This window comes from Lissotriton vulgaris, chromosome 11 (genome assembly GCF_964263255.1).
Source record: "Lissotriton vulgaris chromosome 11, aLisVul1.2, whole genome shotgun sequence".
NCBI classification, from domain to species: domain Eukaryota; kingdom Metazoa; phylum Chordata; class Amphibia; order Caudata; family Salamandridae; genus Lissotriton; species Lissotriton vulgaris.
The window spans coordinates 113627884-113654224 of record NC_141699.1 but is presented as its reverse complement, the minus strand read 5'-3'; the positions used below and the strand labels follow the sequence as shown (position 1 = coordinate 113654224).

The window sequence follows — 26341 nt, the reverse complement described above, 5'->3', positions numbered from 1 at the left end:
GTTTCTCTCTCCCGAAGGGCCTTAGGTGTCATCTTCTTGCAAGACGGGCAGTCTTCGACGTCATGGTCGGAGCTCAGACACCATACGCAGCATTTATGTGGATCCGTAAGGAACATGGTTTTGCCACATTCCCCACAAGCTTTAAACCCGGTCTTCTTCGAAGACATGTCGAGAGAGAAGACAATGAAGCACAATTATATACCAAAGTAACAAGGTTACTGCAATAGCTACGGACGATCCCTAGAAAACCGTTCGCGTCGACGACGCAGAAAAAAGGGAACTGATATCACGCCGGCGTGGGCCTAATATGGTGTCGTGACGTCAGCGGAGACGCGCAATGCCGTTCTTCTATGACATCGTCCACGTCGGCGCGAAGCTATGAAAAATTCCGAATGTTGCTGACGCAAGGGGATATTCACAAGTTGAGGAATCCACTGGCAGATGTGTCTATCAGAAGCACTGTGCTAAAGAACTGTGCTTGCTCTATCTTGTTGCCGTGGATGTTTCACCCACAGCTTCCTTTTCTTTGGAGATTCTATACAAGAAGTCTCCTTCTGTATACTGCATCAAGTTGTCTCCTGCTGTATACTGCATCACTGGTTAGTAAAAGGCGCCACAACAGGGTCGAGGACTAGTGCATGATGTTTTCACAGGTGCAGGTTATTCCTCCGGGACAAATGCTGTTCAAGTGCTGCACAAGTACAGTTGTCACAAAAGGCCTCCAAGTAGCCCACACCTATTTAGCCTATGTCATGATGCCTTAGAATGGCAGGCAGTGTATAATGGATGCCTGAGAAGGAGCAGGGGTGAGGGCAGGCAGCAGCATCATGTGTTTCATAGTCTGCACCACTTCGCAGCTGACCTACTAAGTCTTTAGTTTGTTTTGCTCCCTTCTTACCAAGAGCAATCCCCATACGAGAGTACTAATTGTGTGACATGACAGGGTTCTAGTTTGCTAATAAATCAGGTACCATGGCCATTTAGAAGCTTTGCTGTCAAAAATTTGCACTGGGAACAGCAAAAGAGGATTTATAAATAATAAGGGTCAAATTACAGACAGCAAAACATCTCACAGCTTCACTGTATAAATGAAGATCAAAACAGGAGATAGCCCTCAGCCATCATTACTTTAGCTGCAAGTTCCACACCAGCATGGGCAAAAACCCATTTGTAGCCCTGCGAACACTGAAAGAATTACAACAGTAGGGACAAAGTTAAGTTGGTGCTTGTTTTTAAAAAGAAAGAGGTTAGACTGAACGAAGAAATACATCACACAAAAAATAACAGAATGCTAAGAAATACAAAACAGAAAAAATGTATTTACAAGTAGTACATTACTATGATCAGGGAGCAGAAGGAGAACAGCAGCTAACAGGCATGCAATAGTCCATGAAAACTACTTTAAAAACCCACCAGGGACCAGTCTGGAAAAATAAGAATAAAAAAAGAAACCATGGCGGTTAAACATTGTCTTCTTCCCTAGCTTTGCTACATTGATCAGAACCAAATACAGTCACTAAAGTTCATGAGCACATCAGTACAAACGAAGACTACATTGCTTGAAACTTGGGGTTCAGTGGAGGTGGGTGGATTGCAGCATGTCCAATTATTCATATTGAAGGAAAGCCATATTACAATGCTAGACATGCTAAGAATTACAGCAAGCCCTGTCTGCTACACAGCATGATCTCACCAGCTTTCCACCCATGTGTCTGCATATATATTGGGATACACAACTTCAGGGAGTTAAATGCGTGTTTCGATTTCAAGAAATATGACTGTTCGTGAGTGGCGGAGTTGGGAGCAAGGGTAAGGTCATTCACGAATGAAATCAAAACATGTATGTTAATAACCCGCAGTCATGAATTCCATTTATTTAACACGGGGCGCGTAGAGCTAATAAGACATAAAATGAGCCCGAAATAATGTACATATTCAGACAAACTGATTGAAAGACTACTGTGTGGTTTTTTACAGTGAAGATTTTACTTTCGGCTGTTTGATGACAGAACTGACGCACACAGTATGTGCTCTCACTATAGAACAGATGTACACCATACGTCATCCAAACAAACATGTACATCCTGTGTGAAAATAAATGAAATCTATGTGGTGTCATTTACGCTCCTCCGTGTTAAATAAATATATATTTATATTATAGATATAAAATACATATTTATATATATATAAAATCTCACAACAGTCTTGCCCTAGTTCACTTGAAATACAACATCCGAGTGGAAATGTTAAATTTGTGACGACAAATTCATATGTGAAAGGGCAAGTACTCCTCTGACTCAGTGCCTGCAGGTTTTTTTGTGTTTTTTTTAAGAGTCACCTCACATCACAGGAAATTTTTGGGAGCTCTGAAAAGAAAGGAATGGGGAAGGGATGGGACGGGATGTGGCTGCGAGGAGCTCTTGAGATTTGATTCTGCCCACTTCTTGCAGATGGGATTCTGGTCCCAAAGTCCTTGAGGTTGCTACAGAAGATTTGTTCTCCGTAATTCCATTTGTTTTCTTTCTCCCTCATCGGTTTTAGTGTTTACAAGGTCCATAAGTTTTTTAACTCTCCTCTAGATTTCCCATGTCCTCCCGTGGTTAAAAGTCTGAAGGGTGTGAAGGACGGGAAGGAACGCCGCTGCCGTAAGCGTTCCTCAGATCTGTAACGAGGAGGAGCCGGAAGTGCATTTCCAGAAACATCAGCTTTTTTCCCTAAAACAGTTCATTTATATCAGATCCATTGACCGGATCTCAATCCAAGTACCAAGTCAGCATTGGAGGGGAAGAAAACACAGGAGGAGCAAGGGGCCTGGGTGCACAACCCGCCACTGCATTCAACTCCATCGGTGCGTGTTGCGTGCCTTCATCCGTCCTGCCTCCCATCATACCTCCAGAAAACGGGAGGGGCTGGTCTTGGTGTGGAAAGGTTCAGACCACATTCGGCGCAAGTCACCCTAAAAGCAAAGGACAAAAGTTTGTGCCATGGATTAAAGAAGCAGTAGATGCCTACATTTTCTCTAGATCATATGGAGAATGTACCAAAATATGAACCCACAGCACATTACGAATTGCCTATTACTCATAAATACACATGAAATAATGCCTTATCTAAAGGCTGATCTAAATTATAAGCATCCATATTTCTTCCAAGCTTAAACTTTCACTCAGGCAATGGAATATGAACTTTGTTTTAAACACTTGTTTGCATACATGAAAATTCCAAGAGGAAGTGATAAATAAAATGTCTTCTGCAAGTGTTAAGCTGCTGTGTTTTAAATTATAGGATTAGGAAACTGATCAACAGGTTATCTCCACTTGCCCACTGACAGTGGGCGGCAGAAAGTCACTAAAAATTGAAGGAGTCTACGCAAACCCCCTTCATCCGCTATGCCTGAAATTAGAAATGTGTAATCTTTTAAAATGGGTGCAATTTATAGTAAAAGAACTGTCAGAGAACTGCACCATCCATGACCAACCACCTCTGCCAATCACCTATGTAACCTTTCCTCTAGCTACGACCTACCTAGTACAACACCTTACTACATACAGAGTTTCTGGGTCACATTTGACCTTTAAATGGAAGTAGATCTTAAAAACTGTTCGGGTGAAGAAGGGGGTCACAACGGAAGGCCTAGGCACAACGCCGGTTTTCACGCCTAAAATGCCAGAGAACCTACTAACTGAGCTGAACAATAGTTATGGGGAGACAGCAGTGCGAGGGGGTGGGGGGGGGGGGGGGGGAGGGGTGAGGGAAGTTTTGATTTGTTGCCTTGATGTTGGGGGGAAGGGGAGGGCGGTATGTCTTGCATATATGGTACAAGTGGGTCAAGCGATGGTGATTATACACTAACCGTAACAGGCATAGCACATTGAATAGTTGCGTCTTATGTACCTTGGCCCGTGATGCTCTAAGGAGCATGTTACATGATATCAAAAAGGCAATGAAAATCTGTTTAAAAAAACATAAAAATAATCTTAAAAACTGTTGAAACAGTTACGCAGGTGTTCTTCACCGCAACAACTGATTACAAAGGTCTGGCAAAGGATAGGACTAGCAAGTATCATACTCTAAAGATGTATTGAATCCACTTTAAAAACATTGCATTTTAGAAAACGAAAGTGAGTTGCATGATGGTAAATTCTCAAACAAGCCAATAACTGAATGTGCATGAGATCTCACCTTTAAGTAGGCCATAGTAAGGAGTGGGAGTAGGGTGAACGGTACCAGATAGAGTAGGGCTGGCTGGGCAGCTCTGTGGATGCGAGATGCCACAGTTGCAGTAAGGAGTCCTGTTAGGAAGAAACAAACTTTAAGCGAAAGCAAAACTCATTGGTTACATGGAAATGCATTCTTTGGTTTATTATGATTTGCATACTATATCTAGAACTAGACAATTTAGAAAGCATCCTGCAGAAATAATCCACTCCTATGCAACATTGAAATCATGAGCTGCAATCTCTTCTAAGGCACTGGAGTAAAAGGATAAACCAGGGGGTGTGGAAAACAAAAGACAAAAAATGAAAACTTACTAACCTTTAAAGGAAGTGTACACAACACCGACTTTTGAGGCTTATTATTAGGAGCTATTTAATTCAAGAGTCAACTAGCAGGCAGACCTAACCTCAGATCTGGATGACTCCTCACATTCTTGGTTGCTTACAATTCATAAAGAACAAGGGCTGGGTCATGGATCTTTGAAAGACACCAACTCTAAAGACGAAACTTACAGGTCAAGGACTTTCTTCTCCAGTACGGATCTTTAACAGATTCACATAATTTTGAACGGTAGCCTAAGAAAATGGGTCACCAAAAATGTAACACTTTTTAATCCACTGCAGTTTAATTGCATTATTTTCACTACTATTCTAGCTGGCAACGAGGTCGCGTACCTTGCTGACGGAGTCCAGGCAATAAAGCACATCCACTTCTGTTAATCCTCTGAACTAAAACTATAAACTTTTTTATTTTTTGTTTCAACACCAATTTACATGCAAGAAACACCTTGTCGTTTGGGCTTCGACCTGCATTGCTCTTTGGATCGAAATTATAAAGTTTAACTTAGAAGTGGTGCGGATAGCATTTGACAACTAACGAAAAAAAGTCAGATTTGCGCAAACAATTACAATGTTAACACTACAAAGTTCTTTCAAAAGATGGAGTAGCAATAACTGCTTGTTTTTCGCCACATAAACGTCAACCACGACCATCAAAGTTGTCAACTAAATGAAGTTTTTAGCCTCCTGTATCTCAATACCCCTCACTTACAATCTCTAACAAAAAGACATGTCCTAAAAGATGGAAAAAAATGATATAGGGCTTGTTCTAAGATTAGACAGGTTGTGTTAACCAGAAATTAAACTAGCTGGCCAGAAACGTATCCAAAGAGATGTGCATGCAAAACAATGTAATAAAATCCTGCCACCAATAGCTATGTATTCAACTCATTTCAAACACTCTTGAAACTAAGTTATGTTTTTGATTCATACACTCAAAAATTAGCCAGTTATGGTTACAAACGCTGACAACACGTCATAACTCCACCCCAACCTGCAGCTGACAGCAAACACGTGCTGTGCCGGGCGGCAGAGTCTCCGACAAGAGCGCGGGCGGCAGAGTCTCCGACAAGAGCGCGGGCGGCAGAGTCTCCGACAAGAGACCGGGCGGCAGAGTCTCCGACAAGAGACCGGGCGGCAGAGTCTCCGACAAGAGACCGGGCGGCAGAGTCTCCGACAAGAGACCGGGCGGCAGAGTCTCCGACAAGAGCGCGGGCGGCAGAGTCTCCGACAAGAGTGCGGGCGGCAGAGTCTCCGACAAGAGTGCGGGCGGCAGAGTCTCCGACAAGAGCGCGGGCGGCAGAGTCTCCGAGAAGAGCGCGGCAGAGTCTCCGAGAAGAGCGCGGCAGAGTCTCCGAGAAGAGCGCGGCAGAGTCTCCGAGAAGAGCGCGGCAGAGTCTCCGAGAAGAGCGCGGCAGAGTCTCCGAGAAGAGCGCGGCAGAGTCTCCGAGAAGAGCGCGGCAGTGACTCAGAGAAGAGCGCGGCAGTGACTCAGAGAAGAGCGCGGCAGTGACTCAGAGAAGAGCGCGGCAGTGACTCAGAGAAGAGCGCGGCAGTGACTCAGAGAAGAGCGCGGCAGCGACTCAGAGAAGAGCGCGGCAGCGACTCAGAGAAGAGCGCGGCAGCGACTCAGAGAAGAGCGCGGCAGTGACTCAGAAGAGTGCGGCAGAGTCTCTGAGAAGAGGGTCACAGTGACTTCGAGAAAAGGGTCGCAATGTCTCAGAGAAAAGGGTCATGGAATGGAGGAAGTGGCATTGTGTGAAGTGGAGTAAAGTGGCATAAAAAATAGTGGTAGAGTGGCAGTGGGTGGAGTGGAGCTGAGTGGAGAAGAGAGGATTGTCATAGAGTGGAGTGTTGTGGACTATGTATTGTGTGATAGTGCATTGCCATTAGACAACACATTTTCAACTGTAATGACCATTACATTTTTACATACAATTTTATTTATAGAACGATACAATGCACAAACTATAATGTGTGAAAATAGCATCACCTTGGTGTATTTATTGTATTAAAATGTTTGTTTCCATTTCCAACCTCAGTATCTAGCAATATTGTCACATAAATAATTTCACTTTGAAGTCAGAGAAAGAAAAGTAAGTCCCAAGCTCCCTCGGAAGCCAGACTGTCATTTGATCTCTGTCTTTAAATGCACAGCAAATTAGATCAGATTAAAAAATAAAATGTAAAGGCTTGTTTACAGAAAGCAAGCTCTCAAGGAAAAAAACAAGGATCGATGATAAACAGACTACGCTCCAGTAGAGGGCCTAAGACATGATGGACAGCCAAAAACAAATAAAGTCAGCAAATAGAAAGCAAATAAACGTGAGTAACAAAGGCAATGGTATGCATTGGGGGGAATGCATTCCCAGGGAAGCTTTTACAAAGTCCCCAAAAAGTCCTTTTGCAACAAGATCACTGTGCTGTCTGGTAGGCTTTGATCTAAAAAAATAACAGGAAGGTCGCCATACATTAATAAGGTTATCTTTACCCTCACAACCACTCCAACAAGTGCCATCCAACCCATGTACATCTTATATAATATGTATGGGGTTAAATATCAGTTAATTATTATCTTCATGGAGAATTCCCTTTGTAAGCGTGTATGCTAAATGTGGTTATATCTGCTCACATTTGTTTGCATGTGTCTTATAAGACATACATAGACTTCTCTTATCTACTCTGCTTCCCTCACGTTGCTCCATTGCTTTGATTGGGGGTCCCCCATCAGTACCTTGTACAGTTGGATACAACTCCCTTACTCCTATTCATTGTAACTATCTTGCCAATTTTTTGGATGTCCGCCAACATAATGGGAGTGTAAAAAGCCCAATGTCGTAATTGCCGATTTCCAACAACACTGTCTGTTACCCTGCACATCTTTTACAGACTTGCAGTACGAATCTGGCCTTTTGGCCCTACGTTCGCCGTCTTGTAAGGGCTTTTAAATTGTGCCCTACTTGCTAGTGTAAAGTCTTTGTTATTGCATATGGATGAGCAGGGAGGTCAATGGTGATGGGAATGTGGTCAGCCGTTAAGTGCTACAGTAGTGTGTTTTATTCTTACTGGCAGTGCTTGGAAAAGAAAATCTGGGAATGGTCACCATCTTAATTGCATCGATTTTGCCTGGTCATAAAATGTATAAGGGAGTCCACAGGAAAGGTAACAATCGCCTACAACAGGGCTGGGAAAGTTCTTACAGGTGTATCCACTGTACATCAAAGAATGGGCGACTATTCTAAAAGGGACATCCTTGGTAACTGCGGTTTAGATTTGATTTTTAGGGTGGATTTTGTATTTGGTGACTCCTCCAAATGTTTTCAGTAGTTTTATCAGTGGGGCCACTGAACCTTGCGCAAAGCCTAGGTTCCTTACATATTTTTAGTTTCTCTGAGTATTCCATTTACTATGTTCTTGGCAGTAGGACATGTACATGATGCGATTACCATCCAGTTCTGGTCTCTTCCAGTCTTAATATCATCACCTTCAATAAATCCCAGCTTACCCTCCAATACACTCTTTAAAAAAGAAGTAAAAGCTATCCTTATGGCTAAATACACTTGATCTACTATCTCGAACCCTATTAACACCCTGCACTGATCTGTATTACTTGCTTGACCCCTTTACTTATTTGTATGAGTTGTCTTATCACTCACATGATTGGCTTTGCAGCCACCTATTTGTATTATTTGTACTGCATGATCTACTGATTTACCTATTTGACTTTGTTCCCTCATGTACCCTTCTATGTAAAGCGCTCTGATATCTGCGAAGATCTTGTTCGCGCTATATAAAACGTTGAAATAAATAAATAAATAAATACCCTATTGAATGCTTTATTGGCACCCAGAGCCAAGGCAAATCACATCCTTATTTGTTGTCTTTCTCAGTGATGTGACATACAGTCCGATACTGTTGAAATTCTGTCTATGAAGAACCAGATTGTTCATCCAGGATAATGTCTAGGAGCATTGATGAGAAGTAAGTTTCAAGAACGATCTGGTACAATGTATTATTCATATTTAGTTGGTGCAAGATGGGCATCTTTCTCCTCCTTTTTAGGACTATTTGCATAGTAGATGGAGGTTGGGAGGCTCTGCCTTTCCTGGCTTTTGAGCGAAACACAGAATTGTTTAATTTTATAACAACTCGCACCTCTCACACCATCATGGGGGTTAAGTATTTCTTCTGCGAGTCAGAAATCGCAGCAGGAGGCTTTCCAAAAATGTATGGTTTTGTTTAGGACTCTGTACATTTTGAGTATATCTTTAAGAAACCTTTTAATATTTTTCCCTTCCCCTTTCTCATAAAATACAGGTTGTCCACCTTTCCTTTTGAGCATGAATATCCTCTCCATTTTGGTTTCTCTTCAACGCTCTTACCAGCAGTGAACTGGCTTTACGGTCGGATTTTAAAGTTTTGCATTTTAGGTACAAAAAAACTCCCTCTGACTGGTATAACAGCATGTTGAGTAACTACCATTAGATCTTTATCACTTCTCTCAAGTTTGTTTTGCTGCTTGAGACTTCAGGCGTTTCTCCTCTTCTACCTTCTAGTGTACCACTGATTTTGGACAATGCTTCTATCTCAGCCCCAATCAGCTACCCTACCAATGTTACCCTCACAAACAAGTTATCAATCCCGGAGTACATGTGGTGAAAGTGAAGACTTTTTTTTGGGTGTGAAGCCTACTAACCCTTATAGTGCTACTGCGTCTGGGGCCATCAAGCCTATCTGCCTTCAGATTTTTCCCACGCCCAGACTATAGATTCCCTTCATTAAAGCCCTGCCACTTATGGAACAGCGTTTGTAGGAACCCTTCTTGTCCTTGATTCGGAGCATATAGTGCTGCCTCCATTATGTGTGTCATCCCTAGTAGCTAAGATATATTGGCCCAATTTGTCAATTAACATTTCTAAAACTGTCACTACAGGGAGCCCTTCAGCTAGATCACCACCCCATCAGTCTCATTTAGTGTTTAAAGGTGCATTTTTGTTTGGTACTTTTTCATTTTAAGTCTGTTAGGGATTCCCCTGTTGCAAAGGGTCTCCTGGAGCAGTACAATATATGCATAACATCAACTTTGGAGTGAACTCGTCGTTTTTCCCTGGCAGTACTTTGATGTTAAAATTGAGAAGCTGAAATACCATTGCAGGCTATTTTGTCTGCTGTTTTCACAGTCTACTTAGCATCTGCGCTGCACATCGGAATTTTGATGCCTCCTTCCTCCCTGCCCTGCATGTCACCCACTCAATACTGCAACATGAATGGTAAATATAACTAACCGTATCCTATAAGTGCAAGGTAACTTTTACATTGTTGGAGCCATGGTCAATGTGAGAGTGCTCTCTTTCTGCATGGCTGCCCTCACTTTTTGCTGAACTGCTGATTGTGCTTTGACGGAGTGTGCCCTGTGCTCCTGCCAATCAGGTACCAAGGACCTATGTTCTTTCCCTAAAACTGCATTGAAGACCAAACCCAATTGGCACTCTGACAATAGGTAAGTCCCTGGTAAATGGTACCATAGGTACCCAGGGCACTGAGACCAGGGAGGGCCTCTAAGGGCTGCAGCACTTATTGTGCCACCCTTAGAGGTCCTGTACCTTTACACACACACACTGCCTTTGCAGGCTGTGTGTTTTGGTGCAGAACATCCCTGTGTTCCATGCCTATAACCCACTGTCCTGGCATAGATCAGTCACCCCTAGCTGGGTGCACTATACCAGTGGTGAGGGTACAGGTGCATGAGCCCTGTACCACTACAGTGTCTAGGTCAATTCTTAGACATTGTAAGTGCAGTGCTGCCTTTAAGAGTATATGGTGCTGGGAGTTTGTCATTACGAACTTCACAGTACCATAATGGCTGCACTGAAACCCCCAAACTGAGAAGTTTGGGATCAAACTTCTAAGCACAATAAACCTACACTGATGCCAGTGTGGGATTTAATGAAAAATGCACACAGAGAGCATCTTCGAGATGTCCGCCCTGAAAAACGAACTACCACTAGTGTCCAGGCTGAGTGACTGCTTTCAGCTGCCACCTCCAGACAGGTTACTGGACCCCTGGTTCGAAAGCCTGCTGCTCTCGGGGCCTGAAGCAATGTACATCCTGGGACGAGGTGCCAAGCCTCTCCCCCCATCCCCCCCTCTCGCTCCCATCCCCCCCTCCCCCCTCTCCCTCCCATCCCCTCTCCCTCCCATCCCCCTCCCCATCCCCTCTACTCCCCCCCCCCCCCCAGGGAGTGAAGGGGCTCCTCCTTTCTAATCACTGTGCTTGCTCAGCGACCCAATTCCCCTAGAGGGTCTGCTCTCCTGGGTGCTTCAGATTTCTGGATACACTACACCGGCTTATCCTTTGTACCATTTGCAGCGACCAGCTTGTGGCACTTGCTTCATTTATTTTTACTTGTGACAGTTTTTCCTCTTTAGATGTGGTAATGCAGGTGGACAGAAGCCTCGGATGCTGTGGTGTGAATGTAGTAGTACTAGTGCCGCCCCCATCCTGGACCTAGAGTATTCCCTTGCTCCTCCAAGCAGCGTAGTTCACCGAGTAGGTGTCACATCCTCATCACTTTTACTAATCTGTTTCCCCCCCTTGCAGAGGGCTCAACTAGTCAGGGTTACCTTTGCTTGACAGACCACAAGTGGGACGTCCCTTTCGCCTCACTTAAGCTCTTATCTGCACAAATGTAGTGGGTAGTACCCAGGCCTGTCTTACAAAAGGACACTTTAGTCAATTGTATTTTGGGGGTTCTAGCGTTGCCAGCTTACTAACTGTTCACTGTTTTGGAACAGTGTCCCAAACCTCACTTATTTTTGGGAAGCTGCAGGAGGGCTGTATCCATTGAAAGACTTAATGAACCGGGCACCTCCTTCACAGTATGGCTCCACATGTCACTGTGGACAATTGCAAGCCCAGTGATAGCACTCTGATCTATTGACTAGCACCCTAAAATCTAGGGCCACCATTGTTGACCCAGCCCACTGGAGAACACTTTCAGAATTGCGCAGGCTTATTACCACTATATCATTTTCCTACAGCCCATCTGTGCATACTGCATTTCCCCAATCATGCCAATAATCAGGGCTAGTGGTGGGATAAGGGTATTCAAATTTCCCAAACCAATTTATCTAATGGCATTACTCACATACTATGGATGAGGGTACATGGGCGGGAAGCCAAGGAATTTTGCTTTCTTGTATGAGAAAAACAAGTAGCTTAATGTACCCCAAAAGCAAAGGTATTGCCATAACATTTGCTGATTTATCTCCCATTAATCCATTTGCTGAAGACTCTTGTTGAGGAGATCTACATAATCATTAATCACACCTCGGTGATGTTCTGCCAATAAGTAGACTTGATAGCATATGGCTCAATGCCACTTTGAGCATGTAACTTACTATTCCAACTCCAGTCCACTTAACTGCAGGGAAGGTGTTGGGTTAGTAAACTACACTATTTGCAATGTTAGCACGCCATCTAACGCAAATCGATGTAAAAACGTGCGTTGTAATGGCATAGCATGGTTACATCGCACTCGTTGAAACAACCGCGGTTAAACAGCCTAGCGGTGTACTGACCGCGATGTTAAAGATGTTTCCCAACCATATACACCTAATCAACAACAATCCTGCAGCAATATTTAGTAAGAACTATTACTGCAACAGGCTATGCTTAAATGCTGTACAGCATGCAATTACAGTGGAACGGGGGTTAGGGATGTTTGAGCCATCCCAATTGCGGACACATCATGCCTGTCACGTGGTAGGATATGGAAAATTAACACATTCATTTACGTTGCATTGTGCTCGTCCCATTGTACAGCAGTGAAAGAGCTAAAGCTAGATTGATGGCGGACCTCCTGACACTGCTCACAGATAGTCTTTGGTCCCAGGTGCTCCAACATTTCAAGGAGGTTTCGCACAACCCAGGCTTTCGCTACACACTTTTTCCTTACATCAGGCCTATCCAACACTGCAGCTTATCAAACGGAATTTCCCATGGCCTCCCTTGAATTTCCCAGATGCAGAACACCTGAGGCAGGTATTTACCACATGGTTTGGGAGTGTCTGGTGATACGGGGAACCTAGGGGGAGGTCACAGGTATAACGGCTGCAGCGGTGGAACGCTTGCTCCTGCCCTCACCTGAAATCATGCCTCCCTGGCCGACCAAGGTTAAAGAGGTAAGTTGCTGCATAGGTTTATTTATTTTGCTTTGGTACTATTCAAGTGGCACATCACAAAGTCCTGAAAAGCGCACACCAGCCCCAACATACATTGCGGGATCTCCACATTGCTGCAGTGGGTAAAGGCTTGAGATGGAGGTTCGCGCAATGGCCAACATGCGTGGAGCTTCCGCAGAGCAGAGCTGGGGCACCGTCATTAGCAAACTGGAAGTGGATAATGACATGCCCATCTTGCTCATCCCCCTTGGATCCCATCTCGTCATACACATAATGGACTGTTTTGGAGTATGGGAGACTGAGACCGTGGCCCTCGTGGGCTCCACGTCCACTTTTGGTCCTACACCAACTATTCTACATCTAACTGTGCCTGTTTGAAGGGAGAGATCTGGTGGGGCTTGGTTCCCCCCGTTGGTGCTCACAAACACTTGCTATCATCTCAAACGGCCTCCTTGGCTCGGCGCCAGTGGGTGGGAGTCTTTGGGAGCCCCTCCCGACTGGGTGCCCCTTGTGACTGGGTCACTGTAACCCCGCCCCTATTATTGAATATGTGCTAGCAATGACCACTCGGTGTAGTTGCCTTCTATATGTCAATTAATGGCCCCCTATGGCAAGGTAGTGGCTTCTTCGTACTCATTGTGACTACTGTTATTGTTTGTCATTAGATTCTGATATATAGCCAGGTACGAATGCCTCTTTGCCAATAATGTTTTTACAACTACTGTCTGGGTCTAAACCCAATAAAGATATATAAACAAAAACTGGTTCTGTGAGCAAGCTACTAGTACAGTCTATCATGGGTAGGGGGGGGGGGGGGGGGGGGGGGGGAGTGTCTGAAATTTTAACTGAGACAGGACTTTTTTTTAGCTTTTAATATGGGCCATCAGGATGAATTTTTTTGTTGTTCTTATACACTTTCATTCTTTTTTGCATCTCAGATGCTGCAATACAGGCCTGAATTGCTTGTTGGGAGTTATCATATATTTAGAAAACATTTGGTCTTTAATGGGCTTTCAAAATGTGCTGGTCCTCATATGGACAGTAGCATTTTGTGTTTATAATTCAAGGAGAAAACGTCTATGAAAAGTGCTACCTGGTTCACGCAAGCCGAGGAATTATTCGAGACTAAATGAGTTTAAAGATCCTACGATGCAGAATAGGATTATTTAAAGAAAACACAAAAAAACCCACAAATTATAGTCCAATTTTCTGATATCTACTAAAAGGATAAAGGAGTTGCTATACTGGTCAGATACATTAGACCCCTTAGAAGAGAAACAGGTAGAGCTGACCATGAAGGACAATTTATTAGCAGATCAAGATCTGCTGCATCAATGGACAGAAGGTTCACCACACCAACGCCCCAGAAGTTCAGAAGAACAGTATTAGACAATAGAAGAGAATATCCAAGTACATCACGCTGCTGCCTCTTACCTACAAAGTATCCGATCAAAGTGCAATGGAAGTAGGACACCTTCTGCATGCGGCCAGAGATATTAGCAGTTCCTTGTGGGTCGCCAGTGGCTTGTTTCTTGTAATTGTCGTAGCGCAGGACAAAACAGAGCAGTAGGCCTGGCATCACAATGTCCCCGATTCCCAACATGGAGAAATGACTTCCTGTCGAACTAAATTCAAGTAGGTTACGGAGCCAGTCCAACAATCATCACACTTCAGCTCTATCTCAATCATAAGACAGTTCAATTATTCTCTACACATTACGTGAAGTACATCCCATGAAATCAATGTACTCCTGTTAAATCAAAATCTACAGCACTTACCTTGGAAATACTAGTTTGCCAGGTAGTGAAAGGCGGGGAACATCACGGCCAACATTTGGTCCTAGATGTAGCTTCCTGGATAGCACATCCAGAGGGTTATCAGCCGGCTGCGTTGCCACTTTAACCATCACATTACTGTTAAAGATGTATGCGGAAAAAAATACCTAGAAGGCAACATTACAAATTTGGTAAATATTATGTGTCACCAACTTCATTCTATTAGACCACCACTCTAAGAACAAAAATTCTGCCATTGCAATTTTTTACTCGTACCTTTATTTACTTCATTTTGAAACCCAAATCCAACCTACCATTCTGTTATCTATTTATGGTCCACATCAGTAGCAGCCGCTAGTACTGTGAAGTGGTGGGGCAGGTAACACAAAAAAGGCAGAAAGGAGAAATAAATAATGAAGCACTTTCCTGCTCTGACGGCCGCTGCCTTCCTCCCGATCCTCGCCTCCTTCCAGGAACTGCTGCGCACACACTGCGCAGGCTCCCAGATCCCAATTCCAGCACTAGGATTGGTCTGAGCGCCTCGGTTCGGCACTCAGACATTGACTGGAAGCCGGTGTTGATTTCTCCACCCAGCTGTAAAACACAGCTAGATGGAGTAAGGCTAGTTGCGCATGACGGTTTGGTCGTCCCCAAATCATCATGCACACCACTCCATCCTCCTCCCTGGTGCTTGCTGTAGCATCAGAGTGGTGGTCCCAGTTCCTCCCTCGGCTGGCAGGCAGCATGCAGGATGCAAAATAAACTGATAATAAAAATGTTTTATTATTTTAATTTATGTCCTTGCCTCTGCTGTCTTTCAGCAGGCGGGTTCGGGCGGGGGGGCCATAACGGAGGAGCCGCCACTGATGCATGTCCCACGAGCCTTCTCTTTAGAGTAACTTCACAGCCTCCTGTGGCTCTGCACCAATATTAATGCTCCTGCTTCAGTGTTATTTCAGATTCTAGCCTCACCACCCTTACTACTTCAGTTCTCCAACATCTGCATTTTGAACACAACACAGAAGGAAACTGTTTCTTACCCAATGTTGTGCACATTTAATGATAACCAATTCAATGATGGCAGCTTCTCATGTTGCAGACCAGAAGCTTTGCACTATAAGGCCATCTAGTGTTGGATTTGAAATAGTATAAACTGTTAACTTTAAGAATTCTGTTTTGCTGAGGAGGAGCTACGACACCAACCAAGATGGCCGCATAGTCTCCCGGCTCCGCTGACCTCCGTCCTTCGCTCTATTATCCTGTTGCCTATCCTGGTTACCTGCACCGGATCCGTGTGTGTGATTCGACCTGCTCTCCAGTGGTGCAATCCCGGAGTTTCTCCGCCGTTGTGGAGCGGAGTTACGTCGATGATCGTTTGAGGCCTAACCCAGCAGGGACGCCGGGGTCTCGAGTGCGGGCTCTGCCGGGTCCGAATTGAATAACAACGGACTGCTGAATGAGGTCGGGTCCGCTCTCTGGAACACTCTGACTTTTTGATTGGTCTGCTACCACCAGCTGCCTGGTGCCCTACAGTAGGTGAGGTGACGAGTGACACACAGTGCTGTGTCGCGGGCGTCCCTGACCGGGGGGTTCGGCATTTGCATCGTCGATCCCCCTGGGCCGGTGCCTCGCTGCGTATTACTGCTTGCTAACCGTCAGTCCCTCATGGCTTACTCCTGCTCCGCCTAATTTTGCCCCGGCGAAGGGGCGTCTCCGTGGGGACTATCATGTTGGAGGAAGAAAGGCATCTAGCGGAGCAGGCTCGAACTGGCCAGTCACTACGAACGGTGCTGGAGGCACTCATTGCACTTAAGGGGACCATTGAAGTCCAGACTTGCAACTTGTTGTCTGCGACGGAAGGACTCACAGGCCTGAGAGCGGATCCTGACTCGACACCTGTGCCCCGGCAGCTAACCTGCATTTCGATAGATGTTTCGGAGACTTGTTTTGACCCGGCGCTGGAAGCAGAGTCTGCCCCTATTGTACTGGATCTACCTGACTGTACTGTGCCCGATCACCCAATGGAGCCGTTGGAACCCCCGACTGTGTATCCCTTGGAACATTTACATGTCGCCCCCATTCTGGAACTTTCTACTTTTCATCTTTTGCTGTTTCGGACCTTGTCGACTCCCCTCCCCTGTCGGTCTTACAAGATGGCGGATGGAGTACAGCTTGGCTTCGGAGACAGGGAGGGGCAACAATTGGCACCAACCATCTACATTGAGATCTGCCGTTCTTTTCTCCTCTGTTTACTCCTGTTCTGTAGACTTTTGCAGTAATTTGTGGAAGGGACTTTCTTTCATTGACGACTTTAGTGAATTTGATCGACAGGGCCAGGGTTGAGATTGTTATCTGGATCTCTCGTTGTGGCACTGGGTTTAACGGGATTGCTTTCTTGACCTAACGGAGACCGGGGCGGGGCTGGCTACGACGGGTGGAAGGAGACCGGGAGTCCGTAGAAATATGCTCTCCTCCGATTTCCCTCACCGAGTGGGTCTCTTTGCCTTTTCTTTCTTTCTCTTCTTCTATATTTCGGGTTCTGATTACTGGGCGACAGGCACGCTGCGAGGGGGGTGGCCGTAGTCATCAGCAGGAGTGCAGGGTGGGGGGGTGTGGGGATGGGTGTTCGTTTTTATTTTTGTTCTATGGCCTCTTTTCTTTCTTCTCTTCCCTTGTCTTCTCTTTTTCCTTTTCCGGGTTAGTGTAGTGGGTTTGGCTTTTTTACATCCTTGTTTCTATATCTGTACCTTGACTTTTCTGAGGTTTTGGTGCTCTGGGGCGGACAATAATGCTGGAGTAGACGAATAATAATGTGCTAGTTTATCCTTATGTCTTATGTCTTAACTCCGTTGACTTATTTTATGGCGAGTTTATTTTGGACACGTTGTTTCTTTGCTCGCCCCCCCTCTTGTGATCCGAGACACTGTGCGACACCTGACTCTTCCTATTTATTATTTTAAAATTAAAACCTCCTATCCTGTGTCCAAATTGAACTTCCATTGCAACCGATCCGTTTTGTGAATGGAGATCCTATGCTCTCCAGGGAGGCGGGTTTGAAGTTTGCGGGTAATAACGTACTAAAATGCTTAGCGGCCAGCCCTGGGGGTTGTAGGCCCTTGTCTGCATTTGATTGCAAATGTTAAATAAAGGTTTTCAAAAAAAAAAAAAAAAGAATTCTGTTTTGCTAACTGCAATTACTCAAGAGCACATAGCCGAAACACACAATGCATAGGCATTATGTCACCTTGGGGGTGGGGGGGCGGCGCTAGAGGGCACGTATGCAAGATGGCCGCACTGCTGTGAGGCTCTGGCAGTCCAGGATACAAGAGCTGTTATAAATCCTTCCCAAGCTCCAGAAACAAGGTGATTGCAATACGACCCGTACATGGAACTCATGTTCCTATCAGCGTCAGAAACAAAACGTGCGGTGCTCGCAACGGGAGAATTCTACTGTAGCAGATACAGTCGTTGCTGGGCTTAAGGAGGAAATCGAGCCAGAGGATTCTGTGAGCTCCGGACTGGCATAAGCACATAAATTAACGGGCGCATTGAGGAGAGTCCGGATTGAAGTGGGACCCAGGAAATGACATGTTCCGATATGTCCATACAGCGACAATCGATCAACAAGTATAACACAGGACGCCAGCACGATGGATATACTTGCTGCACGGGTCATCCATAAAGTGTGCTGCTACTGAGAAGGCAGAAGAAGCCACAAGGAGTGTTAATCAATCTAAGCCCAGTTAATACCTATATGCACCATAATCTGGGGAGTACGGCACAAAGCCCCTGCAGAGACAGTTGCCCACTCTTAAGCGTCTGAAACATTTAACCTTTGCGACTGCATCCCAATATGAAACGTGAGGCCTGAGACTTGGTCGCACCAGCCTACGCGCAAAGTGACACACTCACAGGAAGGAGTGGGGCGCGTGTGGGCTTACCACATCTCTGACAAGAAGTCTTCGAGCACCGAACGTAATCCTACTGGCTGTATAAATTAGGAACTGGTCGTGATACCTCACCTACTGCTTTACGAGGAGAGCACAGGACTTGATGGTTAAAAACAAAACAAAAAACAGTGCAACTGAATCCACAAGCAAACCCTTGTTGCTAAGATAAAAAGCGGAGTATAGGGACTAAGTCCTGCTCCACAAAGCCCCAACACCGAAAAGTGGAGGGTGAGGCATGACAATACGCATAGTTTGAACATGGCTGCCTAATATACTAACGCTCAAAGCCGCTGTTAAGAATCTTAAAATCGGATATCGATGCCAATAATGAGTGTTGAGGAGTTGATTGCTGCGGCCTGAAAAGTCAAGCAAACTGCAGGCACTTGCTGCACAGGTCCTACAGGGCGCCTGCTCAAATACAATGTTGGTACAAAAGGGGGGTGGTGATGGACGGAGCATCTGAATCAAACACTCACGCCCAGTCAAAAGATCTGGGTTTAATCCATCACCGTTCTTTAGACCACTCTGCCACCCCAGTTCAGACATGGCTATATGCAAATCAGTCTGACCCTGTGCCTCATGGGAACAGTCCAGCCCGAACTGCCAAGCCATGTCTTCCCTGGACCGGAAACAAGCTTCCGAGGACCGGTTTCTGGCATTCCAGCCGTCTTCAGCCCGGCTTGCTTGAATCCAGTGGCAAAGTGAGCAAGGGACTCACGTCTGAGCATAACCTGCCACACTTATGGCGGCGAAAAGCGGTACAAAAGGGAGGTGGTGATGGCCATCATAATTTTTCTAGTTTCATAGTATTAAACTCAGGTTAGTTGCGGCCGCAGCTATATGCATATAATCATTCTTCATCGATCCACTAACATCGTTCTTGGGAAGGCATATGGTGGGAAAACATTACCGCTAATATCCTCTACAGAAAATAGATGGGGTTCTTTTGAAGAGATAACACGCTTGAGAATTGCAGAAAGTAAAAGGATCCCATGCATGGAATATGTACTTAGGTGGTGTTACGTTTTGTTGTTCAAAAGGTTTGGGAGAATTAACAAGTTTAGGTTGTCATGGGGGTAGGGAGGGGGCAGGTGGGGTGATGGGGTTGTATATAATATAACTGGTGTATTAGTCATTCGTATACATGTGTTTAATCATGCTACAAGATTGCATATCATTAACTCTATACTCTCTGTTGAACTCATGACTCGACCAACAAACCGCTCTGAAATCCAGTTGTCTTGTAATATCCGAGGGTTGAATAACCCACGCAAATACAGACATATCCTTGCATACTTAGAAAGGCCCAACGTACAGGTAGCCTTTCTACAGGAGAGACATTTCAATCCCAGGTTAATCCTACCTTCAAAGCTCGCTGGGCAGGACATTGATGCTTCTCCTCAATATCCACTTATGCCATAGATATAGCGGTACTTACTAAGAAAAATGTATCATATGTAGCGATGGGCTCCATTCAGGACGTGCAGGATCGATATAGTATAAAGTAGGGCAGACTGGGGCCACATACTATCACATTAGTGAACTCTTATGGGCCTAATACCGATGATACTACATACTTTACTATACTCTGGGGTAAAGTCCTTCGCATCAGAACTGCATATGTTATATGGGGGGAGGGGAGGAGGAGGAATATTAATAGCACATTAGAACCACATAAGGATAGATCCTGTCCCATCACTATACAGCTTCCCAGAACCAGATGAAGTGCCTTATTAAGGACAACTGGTTTCAGGATGCATGAGATGAACAATAGTTACTTACCCGTAATCTGTGGTTCTCCAGTATTGGTGTCTTTCATAGATTCACATGCCTGAATCATTCCCCGTCGGAGTGGGAGTTCCACGGTATATAAAAAAAGCAATAAATATGTCCATAATAACCAAAAAACCTTGGTAACCTAAAACCAGGAATAAAGTAGCCCAAAGCTACCAAGAAAAAAGTTTCACATCTAGGACCATCATAGTCACTATACATAGTCCAAACTTGCTGCCAATCAGGCGACAGCGCCCACCAGAATGTTCTCCTCAGAGGCTCAGATTTTCTCGCACAGAGTGTAACTAAGAGATTAGAGCATAAACCAGCCTCTGAGGGGAGGTGGGCAGGTTGCATGTGAATCTATAAAAGACACCAATACTGGAGAACCAGAGATTACAGGTAAGCAACTATTGTTCTTCTCCAGTAATGGGGTGTCTTTCATAGATTCACATGCCTGAATCAGAGTAGATAGCAGTACCCAAATAATGCTTGGAAGACGCTATTTGTAACATAAACCTGCATATAGAAAGCATATGCAATCACATACTAAGAATGCTATAATAGGCGTAAATACATGTAAGCTTGCAACCACATGAGAATGCTACTATTTATATATGCATGATAATAAGCGTCTGAGAAGCAGTACAGAGGAGGGGGGGAAAAAACAGAGGCTCACCTTATTTGAAAAGATTGCGGAGAACTGCTTGTCCCACTGACGTATCAGCATTGCTGGCAACCTCCAAACAGTAGTGCTTGGTAAAAGTGTGTCTGCTGGACCAAGTCACCGCTCTGCTGAAGAGGAACACCAGCAAAGAGAGCAGTTGAGGAAGAAACCTCCCTCGTAGAGTGTGCTCTTGGAGTTGTCAGCAAAGATCTTCCAGCTTGTTGATGGCAAAAGTCAATAGCGGCAGAAATCCAGCGAGCTATGGTCTGTTTAGACACTGCATGTCCTTGCCGTATTCTTCCGTAGGCAACAAACAATTGATCTGTTTTCCGAATGGTAGAGGTCCTTTGCAAATAGAACTTAAGACATCTTCTGATGTCAAGGGTATTAAACCCCCTTTCTGCAGGGGATTGCGGATTAGGAAAGAATGTTTTTAAGATGACTGGTTCGTTAAGGTGAAAGTCCGACGGCATCTTTGGCATAAAACTGGGATTTGAAGTGGAAGTGAACTTTAGAAAAGGAGAATTTATGGTGAAAGCTTGAATGTCGCGGACTCTGCTAGTTGAAGTCAAGACCAGTAGTAGAGATACCTTCCAGGATATGAATAGTTTCAAAGGGATGCAGCATGAGCTGCGCTAGTACCACATTGAGATGCCAGGATGGAGGTGGACGACGGACAGGAAGAAACATTCGAAATAGCCCTTTAAAAAAATTGTTGTATTATCCTTGCCGAATAGAGAGAATTGGAACCATCTTGTCAGAAACGTGAAATGGCCGCCAAAAAGACCTTTAAGGTTGAACGGGAAAGGCCTGATCTTGCTAAATTTAAGAAAAAAGGTAAAATCTGATTAGGTGTTGCTTGAATCGGGTGAACATTGGCAGATTGACACCATATGCAGAATCTTTTCTATTTAAGTCAGTATGTCTATCGTGGCAGGCGCTCAAGTTAGCCAAAACTTTTTTGCAATCCGCAGGGATATTAAGAGGAGCGAATTCAAGGTGCTCAGGCGCCAGGCAGCTGATTTCAGAGATGCAGGGTCTGGATGGCAAATCTGACCGTTCTGAATGGACAGGAGGTTCGGTATTAGTGGAAACTGAATGGGATCGCATTCTGATAGGAGAAGTTCGGTGAAACAGAACTGGCGAGGCCACCTGGGAGCAATGAGAATTAGGCTACACAATTCTCTCTTCATCTTCCGGAGAACTCTGGGAACCAAAGGAATCGGAGGAAAAGCGTAAGCATATATTTGAGACCAGTTCATCGAAAACGCGTTCCCCTGAGATTCCTTGTGGGGAAGCCAGCTTGCAAAGAATAGGCATTTGCCGTTCAGATTGTTCGCTAAGAGGTCTAGATCGGGATGACCCCACTCTTGGAAAACTCGATCCACTGTCGGCTGATGCAGTTCCCATTCGTGAGTGGATACCGTGGACCTGCTGAGGGAATCCGCCATAACATTGGAAACTCCCGGCACGTGAACTGCCGAAAGATTGGTCCTGTGCCTTATTGCCGAATCCCAGATTTCTTGGGCTTCTTGAGAAAGAAGAGCCACTTGCGTTCCTCCCTGCTTGCTAAAGTAATGCATACTTGTAGTATTGTCTGTCCGAATCAGTACTGTGGCTCCTAGAATGATTGTTCTAAATGATTTCAGGGCTAAGAAGATGGCTCGTAGTTCCAGCAGGTTGATATGCCACTTCCGTTGTTGAGGGCTCAATTTTCTGCTGACCATTAGCCCTTGAAGATGTGCTCCGCAACCCTCGAGGGACGCATCTGTGGTAATTGTAAAATTTGGCGCTTCTTGAAGGAATGCACATCTCTTCTCTAAATTCTTCTTCTGAGTCCACCAGAGGAAGCCTTCTCGCATCCGAGGAGTGACCTGAACGAGATCGTCGAACGATCCGGAGATCTGTACCCATTGTTGTTGGTTGAGCTCTTCTTGTAGGGGCCTCTTCCTGAGGCAACAGTTGGGTATTAAGGGGATGCAAGAGGAGATCATTCCTAGAAAGGACTTAAATTGTCAGACTGAAACGGACTTTCTTGATCTTAACTTGTGAGCTAGCTTGCAGATTTTTTGCTGCCTTTCGTTTGAGACAGAAGCCTGGATCAGTTGCGTGTCCAACATTGCCCCTATAAATGTTTGCCTTTGTGAAGGAACAAGATGAGATTTGTCGAGGTTGATAGAGAGACCCAGTGACTGAAATAGAGACAGACATCTCTGGACATGGGTGTCTGTGTCTGAGAAATAACTCACCTTGATAAGGCAGTCTAAATAAGGAAATATTTGAATCCCTTCCAGACGGAGGTGTGCCGCTACTGGAGCTAGAACCTCCGTAAACACCCTAGGAGCCGACCGTAGTCTGTAAGGAACGACCTTGGACTGGAAGTCCCTGCTAGCCACTCTGAACCGCAAGAACTTTCTGTGCCTGGGGAGAATCAGAACATGGAAGTACGCATCTTGAAGGTCGAAGGTGGCCATGTGATCGCCTGCCGACATAAGTTGTAGAATTTCTTGAAGCGTTAACATCCGAAAGGACAATTTCTTTAGGTATTTGTTTTTAGGGAGCGAAGATAGAGAATGGGACGCAATTCTACAGATTTTTTCTTTATTAGGAAAAACCTTGAATAAAATCTTGTTCATCTCAGCAATTGAGGGACTGTCGATCGCTCCTTTTTGTATCATCAAATTTATCTGGGAAAACAGCTCTTTGAGATGAGCTGGAGGTGGGCCTCTTGGGGGGAAATTTGGAGGAAACTTTTCGAATTCTAGAGCATGGCCTTTGGATACAATGTCTAGGACCCACTTTGGATACAATGTCTAGGACCCACTTGTCCGATGTCATTGAGGTCCAATTTGAGTAAAATTGTGAGATTCTTCTTCCAACTTTTACACGGGACTGCAGTAGAAGCAGTGGCAGGTGGCGGTTTTCATTGCTTCTTATTTGAACCTCTTCCACGGTACGACGGCTTCCTTTTTTTGCAAATAGGAAGAGTTGCGTTGACCATACGATTGCGGTCTTTGTGACTGGTATCGCGGATTACCTTGATACGACTGGTAGGATTGCTGTAGCTCCCTCGATTGGAGAACGATCCACGTCCTTTCACACCCCGAAAGGGCGGCTTACGAAATTGCAAGGTACCGAGAGATCTGGCCGTTTCGGTGTCTTTCTTGATGGTTTGTAGGGCTTCTTTCACGTGTTGGCCGAACAAAGCCTCAAAATCAAACGGCATGTCGATTACCTTTGCCTGTACCTCCTGGCGAAAAGATGTAGCCTTCAACCAGCCTTGCCTATCCAGAACAGCAGCACCCGCTAGTTGTATGAAACCTGTGGATGCGACATCTACAGCCGAATCAATCTCCGAGATACGTTCCCCTTCCTGTAAAATCTTCAGAGCTTCAGCCTTTGAAGGCTCTGGTAACATGTCGATATACGGTGAAATGTCTGACCACATTTGTCAGTCGTACCGACCCAGGATGGCTAGTAAATTGGCCGCACGGAATGTTGTCGCTGCCATGGTGGAGACTCTTTTCCCAATTGAGTCCAACCATCTGCCGTCCCTGTCAGGTGGGGTTGTGATCGGAGAAGATGGATTCCTAGCCCGTTTCTGAGCAGCTTGGGTGATAACGGAGTCACCCTTTGGGTGCCCTATGAGGCATGCCGGAGAATTGTCGGGTGCCTTATACTTCTTGTCCAGCCGGGGCAAGACTGGAGGGATAGACGCAGGAGTTGACATTACCTTCAATCCCTCCTTCCATATGAAATCTATAATGGGGATTGTCCGTATCTGCCTCCTTGGCTGATCCTTAAAATCATATAGGAAGCATTCCTCCTTCGTCTCCAAGGGAATAAGGAACCTTTGAGTTGCTCTCTCCACGAGGAGGTGGAAGCCTCCACTATCCACCGGAGGAGAATCAGCAGGAGTTGAAGGAGAAGGGGTTTGAATTTGGTCCTCATCCCACTCTGACATAATCAATCAATCAATGAGAGTACTTGTAAAGCGCGCTACTTACCCCTGAGGTTCCCAAGGCGCTGAGGGGAGGGGGGGGGAAAGGGGTGCTGCTACTGCTCGAAGAGCCAGGTCTTGAGGAGTCTTCTGAAGGCGAGTAGGTCTTGGGTCTGCCGTATGTGGGTAGGGAGGATGTTCCAGGTCTTGGCGGCGAGGTAGGTCGTTCGTTGGATGTGGGGGACAGCGGCGAGGCTAGCGAGTGGGGGTGCGGAAGCGGAGTCAGCTGGTCCGGCGTTGTGGAGCTCTTTGTGTTCGTGGGTGAGGAGCTTGAAGGCGATCCTCTTGTCGACGGGGAGCCAGTGTAGGTCTCTCAGGTGGGGGGGGGGTGCGTCGGGAGATGTTCACGATTTGTGCGAGGGGGGCCATGTAGACGTTGAACAGCGTTGGGCTGAGCCCTGTGGGACGCCGCAGATGATGTCGGTGGCTTTGGATCGGAAGGGTGGGAGGCGGACACTCTGGGTTCTGCCGGAGAGGAAGGACGTGGTCCAGTCGAGAACCTTCTCTTGGATTCCAGCTTCTAGGAGGCATATGTCGTTGGGGTTGGAGAGTTCCTTTACGATGCTGAAGAGCGCTCTGCTGTTGTGTGCATTGTTATCCAAGCGGTCTTTGCAAGAGGATCTCTTGGCTAATCTGATAAGGTGGTGGTGTCTGTGGGTGGCGTCCTTGTGGGCTGCGTGGTTGTCCGGTGTGCATTCGCTGAGCCATGTCTTCTCTAGTTTCCGGCATGTGCTTTTAGAGGTCTGGAGCTAGTCGGTGAACCAGGTGGCTCTCTTGTTGGCGCAGTCATTGATCAACTGTCTGAGGTTTCGGGCTGCGGCGTTGGTGGGTGGGTTCTTGGCGAGGGAGGTGATCAGCTGGTCTTCTGTGACTTTGCTCCAGCAGCGGCGAGGCAGCCGTTGGGTGCGGTGGTGCGTGGTTGGTTTCTTGAAGGTGAAATGGATGCAGCGGAGGTCGGTCCAGTGAAGTTCGGTGGTGTGGTCGAAGAAGACGTGGGAGCCTGTGGAGAAGACTGGATCCAGCGTGTGGCCGGCGGCGTGGGTGGGTGCGGTGACGAGTTGTCTGAGGCCCAGGTTGGCGATCAAGGTGGCGGAGTTGGCGTCGTTCTCAAGGTGGAACTTCAGGTCGCCGAGGAGGATGTAGTCCGTGGAGGCGAGTGCGTGGGTGCTGGCAAGGTCGGCGATGGAGTCGCTGAACTGAGCCCAGGGTCGGGGGGGGGTTCGGGGGGGTCTGTAGATGGGTGTTTCTCTGAGGGTGGCGTTGGGGTCGGTGTGGATCCGGAAGAGCAGGTGTTCGGCGGTGTTGAGGGTGTGTTCTACTTGGGTGGCTACCTTGAGGGTGGACTTGTGGACGATGACTATTCCTCCTCCGATTCCGTTGGCGCAATCCCTGCGGGTGATCTTGTAGCCGTCCGGCTGCGCGGCTGCTTCTCGGCC

The 26341-nt window shown here is 46.0% G+C and overlaps 1 protein-coding gene across 1 annotated transcript in view; it reads right to left on the bottom strand.

Annotated features, from left to right (window-relative positions):
- Positions 1–1299: 1299 nt before the first annotated feature.
- Positions 1300–26341, bottom strand: part of SPPL3 (signal peptide peptidase like 3) — a 298157-nt gene continuing 273115 nt past the window's right edge. Inside the window, exons 8-11 of the mRNA XM_086942845.1 lie at positions 14519–14682; positions 14175–14365; positions 4183–4292; positions 1300–2956 (exon numbers count right to left, since the gene is read on the bottom strand). Of these exons, the coding sequence (XP_086798971.1) occupies positions 2885–2956; positions 4183–4292; positions 14175–14365; positions 14519–14682 (537 nt within the window). The 3' untranslated portion in view covers positions 1300–2884. The remainder of the gene's footprint in view (positions 2957–4182; positions 4293–14174; positions 14366–14518; positions 14683–26341) is intronic.